This window comes from Pezoporus flaviventris, unplaced genomic scaffold, assembly GCF_033815535.1.
Source record: "Pezoporus flaviventris isolate CSIRO_AGI_PZ_B2104156 unplaced genomic scaffold, CSIRO_AGI_Pfla_v1 ptg000001l, whole genome shotgun sequence".
Taxonomy (NCBI): Eukaryota; Metazoa; Chordata; class Aves; order Psittaciformes; family Psittacidae; genus Pezoporus; species Pezoporus flaviventris.
This window is the reverse complement of record NW_026892549.1, coordinates 16,252,104-16,262,756: the sequence shown is the minus strand read 5'-3', so window position 1 is coordinate 16,262,756 and position 10,653 is coordinate 16,252,104. Positions and strand designations below refer to the sequence as shown.

Sequence of the window (10,653 nt, the reverse complement as noted above, 5' to 3'; positions counted from 1 at the left end):
TCTTCCACATTTTGGATTTAAGCAACATAGTCGCTCCCACCAAGAAGGGGAAGACGAGTTGGGAGTTCAGCTTCCTTCACTGCATTTTTTTAATCCCGTATCAGACAGCAGTTACTAGTGCATAAACCCCTGAAAGGCCTGATTTGTACAGCATGCTTTCCTGGGCCGGTTCTGTGATTCAAACTAAGAATGCTACTGCACTGAAATTACTAATTTGCAATAGGAAATTCTGGTGATGGATGATCCCTGTGGATTGGCAGAGTAACTGATAACTTTGGGCTTCTCAGGAGGCTCCATGTGCCAATATCGGCATTTCCCCTGGAGTGCAGAGCTCTGGGGGAAGAATACCCGAGTTTGGTCAAACAGGACTTGAGTAACTCTCTGTTATTGTGTGGCATAAAGCTGGTGGTGGCAGCTTTTCCAGGTTCCCCCACTGCAGAGCAAGTGGCTCTCCTGTGCTGGGGAGGGTGGGTAGCACTTGATCCTCCCAGGTCTGCCACCATTTCATAAATGTGTGTTTTGTGAACTGTGTAAATTCCCTTTCCTAGGAAGAGATTTAAAATGGAAACACACAGCTTGTGTAGCCCACAGCACTGCCTGGGTGCAGAACAGCTCCACAGGGGGGTAATGGCGTGACACAGGTGACAGAGCACTGCGCTGCAGGGAACAGCAGCTGAGCGCTGAAGCTGTCAGCTGTAAGAGTTTGCAAATGTGTTAGAACTTCTGCACAGTATTTTGTTACTGCCTTGCGTTTGTGTAACCACCCTAAGGAAAAAGTGTTTCTAAGTAAATACTGCTTTTAAAAGGTTTGCCTTTATTTTTCCATTAAAAATAAAAAAAACCCACAACTATGAATTTAAATTACTCTAATGGGTTTTTTTTTTTGTATGTCTTTAGCAAAATCCAGTTAAGAAATGCATCTTAAGACTGCTTTCAAATAATCCTAGCAAGGCCTAGTTTAGTTTTTTAAGGGAAATGAGTTTGGACTTTTGTGTAGGTTGTTCTCTTCAAGTTCAGGACTTCTGTTTGTCCAGTTGGGGTTTGTTTCTTTATGGCAAACTACTTACTCATTGTCACTCACTTTCACAAGGAGGGGTGGCACCTGCAGCTGTGCTGGGCCTGCAGGGCTGTGTTCCAGTGCCTGGTGTCTCACAGTGCAGGCTTTGACCAGGGATCCAGAATTCATCCCTTCTGCCTCCTGTGAGTCAGGCTGTGCTGTAGCCAAGGGTGAACTAATGGTGTGAATGACCTGGAGAATTATTTCCAGGGTTTATCATTGGTAGCGGAGCTCAGGAAGTGAACTCTTGGATCCCAGTGCGTGGGGGCACTGCTGGGGGGTGTCTTCTCTTCCTCTCCCAACTCCAACAGCCCCAAAGACTCGCACTGCAGTGCCAGCACAGTCACTTCTGCCCTGCTGCTGGCTCCCAGCCGTCACCTGGCACATGCCACCCTTTGTTAAAACATGAAAGTGGCCCAAAAACCACCCCTCTGGATTACTGTGTAGTAGTGTAAATAGTTTATTTGATCTTATGCCAGGAACAGACCAGGAAAGTAACATGAACTGCTTTTATAAAACACTTCTAATATTGCTAAGAAGCAGGTCTATTACTAGAAAAATATGAAAGAGAACATGCCAGCATTATATTCAAGCTGTATGATAAATTTTGCCTTCAATTAAAAAATGACCTTTGAGCTTAAGCCTATGAGAACAAGTGCTTTTAACCCTTTGTTTAACGATTGATTAAATTAATGCTCAAATTTTCTTATGCAGATTAAAATACTCTTCTGTCACTGCCCGTGAAGAAGGAGGTGGGTTGGCATGTTCTCTTTAGCTTGTCAAGTACACGTTGCTGTAAATGCAAGAAGGTGGCAGTTTTCAAAGTAAACTTCCTGTAAATAGGTAAGCAGAGGTCAATGTGGTAACTTTGAGCCCCAAACTGTCCATTTAGTTAAATATAAAAACAAAAACTATAAGTTAAAATAACATTCAGATTGTATAGCACAGGCTGATGCATTTCTTTTTAAACAATATTTACAGTATTACCCAGAGGCTAAAGTGGGAGTAAAAGAGAAGTGTAAAAACCATACAAAACTGCACCAATTTTGTAGCAAAATATCTGTACATTTAAAAACAGATTATCATATAACTACACATTATCCAAGAAAAAAAAATGGGACCTTCACCAGTGGTTCACATAAGCACAACATAAAAGAAAAAGAAATTCAGTGGTTAAATACTATACAATAAATTTTACAATTAACATGTTGATGCGATGAGACCAGGCAAGGTAAGCTGTAAGCAAAATGTATCTCGGGAAGTTCAGTTCAGTCCAGTTCTTTACGTGTGAGAAGATCGCGTGCCCTGCCAGCACGAGCTCAGCTTTGTCTTGCTGCTCAGGGATTCTGCTGCAGACCAGCAGTGCGGGGCGCAGCATGTGGCTACAGTCACTCTCACGTCCCTTTTATCTTTAAAAAGCAATGTAGAACCTACAACCTAACAAGATTTTTAGGCTGGGCTTCCATTTGCTGACCAATGGTCTGGAATTTGAACCAGACTGTCCAAGGAACTTTGCATTGGAGCAGGGTGTTAATCCAACAGAGCAGGGCAGAGGATGGTTCTCTGCACAAGGAACTGAGCCACGACCGTCCTCAGAATCCTAATGCTGATTATTGAGATGTTAATACCTTAGTGCTAATTAATAAATACACTGTTATTCCAAAGCTGATGCTAGCTGGAGAGCCTTCGCCACCCTCCTCACCCTGTGCATTCACCAACGCATTTGCCCCCAGCACCTCCAAGGCCTCAGCCCCGCACTGCACACCACAACCACCGCAGCTGAGGGGTGAAAATTCGTGTCCGTCTGCTGCACACCTGATGCTCACTGATGTACACGGTAGCACAGCCTAGCTGCAGTGGCAAGGACTCTGGGTGGTGGAAAAAGGTACGGGTCTCTTCCTGGAACAATTCCGTATTACCTATAGAAAGCCCTTAAATGTCTTCCCTTTTTTTTTGTTGTTTGGGGTTTTTTGTTATAAAAAGGAAAAAGCCAGTAAGTGTGGCTGAAGCCAAGGTTAACCCCTCGGTGGACAGCACAGGAATGCATTCGAAAGCAGAGCAAGTCCAGGTATTCCCTGTTTACAACTGGTCGGGATGCAGGTCAGGTCCACAGGAGACCAGTCACTAAACTTTTTTATAACCAAACCAAACTAAACACCCAAACCAACACGGTATTTTACATTTTGGTTAAAAATACTGAATAATGTATTGGTGTAAAAAGATACCCAATCAAATCAAGTCCTATTGCTTTGATCAATTTGAGCAGGTACTTTAGGCACTTGTTAGCTACAGTTGACTGGAGAGCCCATTACTGACGTTCCTATGCATTTTCTAGGTCTTGGAGCCCTTTAGAAAGGAAATTTTACCATTCCCCAGGCTGTAAATGAGTGGCAGAACATAGAGCTGACACGGACAAGGTATCATGCAAGCACCCCCTTTCCTTGACACCTGCAGGCCTCCAGCTCACATGGTTATTTCAGCACCGTTTGCAGAGCGCAAGTTCTGATCATCGAAGCGCCGCCTGACACTTCTCCTCACCGCGTCGGCCCGTCGGTACGGCTGGTTTCTAAGATCTGCAGAGAGGAAAGCGGCGTTCGTGAGCACGCACGGCTCACCCCACCACACACACACACACACACACACACGCACACACACACACACGCACACACACACACACACGCACACACGCACACACACACACGCAGTCTAGACAAGGAAAAGTCCTGCTGGAAGCCAATCAAAGCAGCTTGTGTAGGAACAGGAGAAAGGACTTCACCCCAACCAGAGCAGAAGTGAGCAAATACTGACGTGCCCTTTTACTACGCCCCCAAGCAGCGGGTAATACTGGTGAAATGTGCCAAAATGCTGGCAAACTAACTGGAGTTAGGCTGACAGGTTGGTCTGACTGTCTCCCCGCCCAGGGGCCATTACTGTTTGTTAATGTCAGTCAGAAAGGCAACATCAACTGAAATCAGTTTGCATGATACACATCTTGGTCCTTCACACAGCTTCTCAAACATCAGGGTGCGGTGAAGGGGATTTCTAGGGCAGGAGACGTGTGACCCATTGTACAGTGGTGCAAGTCACAGAGTAGATCTACAATCCCTATGTACCCATTTATCTAAAAGAGGGTGCCCTGAGATAAAGCAGCTGCAACTGGCTTGCAGAGCTCCAGCTGCCATCCTGCCCCACTGGCACAATCCTGCCAGGCTGCAGCAGAAGAGCCAACCCCCTCCCTCCTCCTGGACCCAGCCTGCTGCTGCTGCTGCTGGGAGGTGGGAGCTCAGAGGGAAGAATAGGTGACATGAAACATGCAATGGACTGAAGAGTGGAGGAAGCTGGAGATGGACATATTGATGAAAGCCTGTTACATGTGCTGTTACACGGCCGGCTAGGCTATAATAAGCACATCTGGGACACCTTAAGACTAATTCAAGCTGGAAAAGAAATTTGTGTTGGACTTGGAAAAGCCCTTAAATGTTTTGGGTTTTTTTTTTTTGCACTAGACTGGGCAAACCCTCCCTCCAATTTCCTGGATGACTTATGCCTTGCCTAAAATACAGCTCCCAAACTTGTCAGCTCTTGGTGTACCTAGCAGACGGTGCCTTTTTTCAAGGCTGCCCTCTCCAGTCTCCATGCTCCAAGCTGCTGGCTGTCCATCTCTCCTGCCCTGTTCAGTGGCTGTAGTAGGGCCAAGACAGGGGCAGCAGAGTATTCAGGGCTAATGTGGGTCTGAAACAATCTGGGGACAAGACTGCCTACCTCAGGCTAAACTAGGAAAGGCCAAAATGGAAAGAGCGTGAAGACGGTCCGCAGCCAATGGCCTGTGGAATCCCTGCACCACAGAGGGTGAAAATAAATGGCCTCGGTCTCCACTGGCCCTTAGGCTCTCACCAGTATTACGCTTAGCCACATCTACCAACAGGCTGTCTGGCAGACAGAGAGAGGAGGAAGCTAAGTAAAAAGTGATGCTTGCCAGCTCTGTGTATCCTCCACCACCGGTGTGCTAGAAGAAATCCTTACCCTCGAGTGAACATTTGGAAATTTAGTGATATTATTCTTCTTTAGGGCTAAACAGAAAAAAAAAAAACAAAACAAAAAAAACAAAACAGAACACAAAATGATGGTTAAGTAAAAAATGGGATGGAAAATGAAGAGCAAGTCAACTCAGCATTCAAAACTCCCAGGCACATTAGCCAACAGAGCAAGAGGGGGGAGGCCAAGGCTATAAGAGGAGGTTAGACAGAGAGGAAAGGACAGGAGGGCCACCCTCGCCTTTCACTAACCAAATTCCAAGCTGCTTTGAAGATTGGCTCCAGGAAGATAATACTGCAATTAACTTGAAAGAGCAAGTAACTGTTGAGCTGATAATAGTTTGCAATTTTATTAGAAGCATTCATAAAAATACATATCATAGAATTGAAACACTGTTGTCTTCTTAAGCCACAGAGTCCTTAATTCAAGACAACAGTGTTAACAGACATGCTGGGTTAAACACACCCTTCTTACACTTTACACCACATGATGTAAACTGCTCAGTTCCATGTCAAGTTTTTCACTGTCACCATTTCTGCAGTTCTGGCATGTACCAAAGTGTTTTCCCAGCTCTGCTCCTTCTCTCTCCCCCCTGGATCACATACCGAGCCCAATACCAGCACTGCCAAAAGTCCAAGTGAATTGGAACTGGTTAGCACTCAGTGCACACTTCTGATTTTCTTTAAATCAAGTTGGCATGGAACTGAAAAGAGTTAATTATGGATGTGACCAAATGAGAGAAGATTTCATGCTGTTTATTTTATCCTATATCTCACATGCAGACAAACATGCAGGTGTTGGTTAAAGAAGTCTAAAATGTGATACTCCTCACAGAGGACGCAGGTTATTGCAGACAACCCTTCCAAGCCAGAAAGCCAACCCCAAGAAAGTCCCACTTAGTTCATGCCACTTGTAATTTTGCTTTGGCATATAGCTGATGTATTGCATGCATTTTACATTGGTAGACTGGCAGACAGAGAAAGATCTGTAGGCCAGAAGAGATGACATAGAAAAGCCAAGGGAACTGTCACTTCTTGACTGCATTTGATCTCCTAAGTCTTGTGAACTGTAGGAAACCTGCACCACATCTACTGTGACTTCTGCCACTTGCTGTTCTATGGTATTTGTAATGAGAGTGAGAGATGCCTTTGAAACGCAAGGATGGCCAAAAGCATCAAGTGCAAAGTTGATGGGATGGAATAAAAAGTTACTGAAACACAGACATGCAACAGAGGTGATACAGATACAATTTCAGGTGACGCTGGACATTATTATACACTCAACATTCACATGATCCTGGCTGAGATCCGTACAAATGGAGAAGTGTCAAAAATCTACAGCAACCTTTCTTTTTTCTAAGAGCATCAGATGTGAAAGAGGAATAGTTTAGTAATGGAATTCCTCAGTGAGAACAGGTTCGCAGAAAAACCGAGAGCCCCGCTTGGCGGTTCGAGCGGTAAAGGGCACAGTCTTCAGCACTGCATGGGAATAACAGCCAAACAGACAAACAGAGCCATGAGAAGCAGATCTATTGCATTAGTACAGTGTTAGTGCTCAGTTACGGACACCCAGGGAGAGTTTCACATGTTCCAATCAGCTGCCTAATAGCACTGCACTTCAGTGGGCTTTCAACGAGGCAGTTGCAAATCTCTGAATAAGCATTTCTTATATTACATCATTTTCAACTGCTTTGAGAGACTACTGCTAAATGTGCTCCAGAAAAGGGTGTGGTGCTAGACAGAGCTCTGCTGTGAATCAGCAGAGCTTTCTTGTGTATCCTATGCACAACACTTTTGATCATTTCCATACCATTGACAGGGATCTCACAGGCAGTATTCACCTGACCTCAGTCCTACCTGACTTTTTGTGACTTTTAGTATTACTTTATTATTAGTCTGGCACTCCCCCAACTGGACTGCCTTTAGAATGTGGATGGTCTTGTGCCACACAATCTGTTTCTCCCACAAAGCAGAACACTTTACCAGTTAAACAAGCTTCCAGGAGTCTGCTGGAGTTGTAGAAGCAGTAACAGATTAGATATTATAGCAACTCTGCCCCTTAAATTAAGAATAGGATCTTAGGAAGCTATTAATCAAGGTTAGAAAGAATTGTGAAAGCTTCAAGCATTTCAGCCCTGTCATCCAGTTGGGCAAGAATTCCCTGGGTTTCCTTAGTCAGTGGTAAAACAGCTCTCCTGTCCTCCTACAAGAAAAACTTTCAGGAGCAGTAGCCAAGGAAATCCTACCCAGTGAACTTTTTTTGAGCTTCTGTGGCAACAAATGACTGTTAAGCTACAGAAATATTAAAATCCTGTTCCTTCCACACCACAGGTGAAGAACACGCAGCAAAATCATTGCAGTACGGTACTGCAATCAGAGCAGCTGTACAAACTAAAAATTATCTGATTCCTAGGCAAAATGCAGTTCAGAAGGTGTCTCTTTTTATCAGCAAATACTTGCACCGAAGTCCTGACTGTGTTGGGCTCCAACAGTGGGTTCTGTACCTCTCCCTCCAACCCTGGGTTGGGATCAGTGCAGACTTTGCCTACCAGTCTGAGACGCAGTAAAACCAGAAGCAGTTTAGGGTCATAAATCATTCAGGTTTGACTAAATGATTCGCTGTAACTGTGCAATAATGTGGTGCAATTACTGTTAGTACATTTTAATGAAAATGTAGGCTCTTAATAATGTTAAACATCTGTCATTCGTTCCATTTATGGGGAAAAAAGGTTTCTGGGAAAGATCTGCACGGCATGCATATCCCCACTGGAGCATCTGCTGAGATCAGGCACTGAGCTGGCTACTGTAAAGATCAGTGAATGAGTATGACCCACATGCTAAAAGAGAAGAACTAAGAAACCAAGTGTGTGTCTGAGGTGTGTGCACTGGCATCGGATACCTGAGGGCAGGTTATTGGGGTTTGTTTGTTATGTACCATTAGCAAAGGTTTCTATGCTTGCTTCACATCATATAAACACTCTCCTAAGCTCAAGTAATGGTTTTTCAGGAAGTATAAGAAGCACTTACAATAGCGACTAGGCAAATACACATTTTTATCCACTGTGAAAGGGCCTCTGAGATTACAGAAAAAAAGGCGGTTACCTGTTATAATATCTTCAATAGCACCATCCTTCCCTTCATATACATGTCTGTTATCCTTGACTTGCCGCCGCCTGAGCTCTGCAATCAGCTCTTGCTGCTGTCTCTTTGTTTTATGTGAAGGAGACTGAAAGAAAAGAAGAGAGGATTTGTAAGGCCTGACCTCCAGCTATCCTGTTTCTCTTTTGCTGAGTGTGAAACACCAGGTGATTGCACTGGTAGCAACAGAAACTGCCAGTTTTCTGCCCAATTTTGCAAGACCGGGAGAACATGGCAGTTAGCTCACATCCCATGAAGAGGATGGACAGAGTCACAAGTTAACCTGGCTGCCAAGCTTCTTACATTTGTAGCCTATTTCCAAGCCTTCTCAGGTTGGAATTGGAGCTTCAAGCTGTCACCCCTGAAAAGCATCAGGGGAATAAGGAGAACCATCTTTCCTTCTGAGGGAAAAAGTGTGCCTGGAATTAAAGATCCAACAACAGCTGCTGGAAGCAGCACCAGCTGATAAAATGTCTGGTTTAGGGCCATGGGAACCTCCAGCAAATCTGAAATGTTAACTCAAAAAAAAAAAAAAAAGGAAAGTCAGGAAAATACCTACAAAACAGTAACGTGGAGCTCAGTCCTGCCACCAAGCCCTGACAGGTTAGGACTGGGGAGGATTGTTCCTTGTCCCAGTAAGCGATGGGAAGCTCTGCACACTGAACACCCGCTGGATTGTAACAAATACAAGGCCAGAGAAGAATGAAGTTTAGTTAATGGCAGTGTGGACAAGATGACTTTCTCAGTCATTTAATTTTATTTCATTCAGTTTTTCTTAATTTTGCAGACTTCAAAAGTAGCAGAACCATACACCATAACGCTTCCAGCTTATTTCAGTTCTCTCTATGTAAGAAGAAAAAGTCCACAGACCCTATTTCTAGGGAGCTGTAAATTGGCCAACTAAATTTCTTACACAGAGATGAAGTTTCTGAACTTTCTAAGAAAAAACATGAGATGGCTCCTGCCAGTTAAGATGTATCTATCTGTTTCTTACCTTTTGGTCCTGTTGCTCCATCAATGCTTCCTGCTCCATAAGTTTTTCCATTAAGGCCTGCTCCTGCTTTTTCCTCAATTCATTCTCTTCTTCTGCTTGCTATTTATCACAAAAAAACCCAGAGGTTATAGCTTTCAATTGCTACAGGGAACCTAAAAATTACAAATTAGTAGCACTATCACTTGCTACCATGGGGCTTTCCAAGGAAGAAACATCAGGCACAGCAACTTAGCTGCCTTTCAACACAGTCTGAAATCACTCGGCTGGGAGAGACCTTCCTAGGTTGCACAAACCATCCTCTCCCAGTCTCAAAAGACACATATTCAGTGTTAAAGGTGTAAGCTGCAGCCACTCAGACATTCTGAGGATTCCTCCAGTATCCCAGACAGCCCTGTTGTCTTTCAGCCCTGAAAATAATCCCAAAACAACTACTTGTGCTGCCTCCGGCTGTTGTTGCCGTGCTGTCAGGAATAGTTTACACTGCGTCAAAGCTAGAGGGAGCCATAAGGTGGCTTGTTGGGAGTCTGGAGCCGTGCAGGTACCAAATTCGGTTTTGGAGGGACAGAAGAGGACGATGCTCCATTTACCTTGTAGGCCTTCACAAACCGGACAAACACTGGGAAAAAGACAGAGGGGGGTGTCGTCTTGGGATTCTCCCCGAAATACTTCACAGCATCATCAAAAGCGTCCTACAAAAAGCACAGATTTACTGCATAGCATGTATTTCCAGATAAACTCCCCATCCATTACTGCAGTATTCAGTATAAAGCGTCCAGATTTCATCTGCATATGAAACCCCTGGCTCAAACTAGCACATCTACATCTAGCACTTGAACACAAACCATTCTGCAATTCTAACATTGCTGCACCTTCTCATCCCTGCTGTATATATAAAGCACTTCCAGTGACATGCTACTATTCACTGTGTCACTTGCACACTAAGAATAAGTAAATACCTGGGCTATTTTGGCGTCATCCTGCAGTTTCTTTAGCTTCCCTTCATTGTTCTGAATGAACTCCTTCAGCATCGTGTTGTGGTCATGCATGGTGTACTCACGCTTTGTCAGATCCAGGCCCCTCTGCAGCTCCTTCACATCCAAGAGGACGTTTTCAAGAGACACTGGGAAATGAAATAAAAATGCTGCATCATTCCTGCTGTGCAACTGCCTGAAGCTTGAACAATTCCCCACCAAGAAGAGCTCCCATAGTATGCAGTGAAGTCCCTTGCATGGCATGCATGCTGCCACCACCACTCATCAGGGACAGAAGGGTCACAGTACCTGCAGCAGCCTTCTCCACGTAATGAAGCTCATTGTAAAAGAGGGATACGTGTTGGTACTTCTCCTTGACCACATTAGAAATATAGTGCAGCAGAGTCTGCTTTCGGTCTGTTGACTTCGTTTCTAGAAGCTGGGGAGAAAAGGCAAAGA

General features: G+C 44.4%; 1 protein-coding gene across 10 annotated transcripts in view; it reads right to left on the bottom strand.

The window, feature by feature from the left end:
- Nucleotides 1–3,234: 3,234 nt before the first annotated feature.
- Nucleotides 3,235–10,653, bottom strand: part of FMNL2 (formin like 2) — a 145,072-nt gene continuing 137,653 nt past the window's right edge. For 3 of the 10 annotated variants that reach the window (XM_061445879.1, XM_061445905.1, XM_061445947.1), the window contains 6 exons: nt 10,504–10,633; nt 10,180–10,343; nt 9,811–9,912; nt 9,224–9,322; nt 8,194–8,317; nt 3,235–3,630 (listed from right to left, as the gene is read on the bottom strand). In XM_061445879.1, coding sequence (XP_061301863.1) covers nt 3,521–3,630; nt 8,194–8,317; nt 9,224–9,322; nt 9,811–9,912; nt 10,180–10,343; nt 10,504–10,633 — 729 coding nt within the window. In that variant the 3' untranslated portion in view covers nt 3,235–3,520. Of the gene's footprint in view, nt 3,631–4,146; nt 5,128–6,436; nt 6,571–8,193; nt 8,318–9,223; nt 9,323–9,810; nt 9,913–10,179; nt 10,344–10,503; nt 10,634–10,653 lie in introns of those variants that run through there. The other 7 variants (XM_061445896.1, XM_061445930.1, XM_061445888.1 and 4 more) reach the window with 4 other exon arrangements.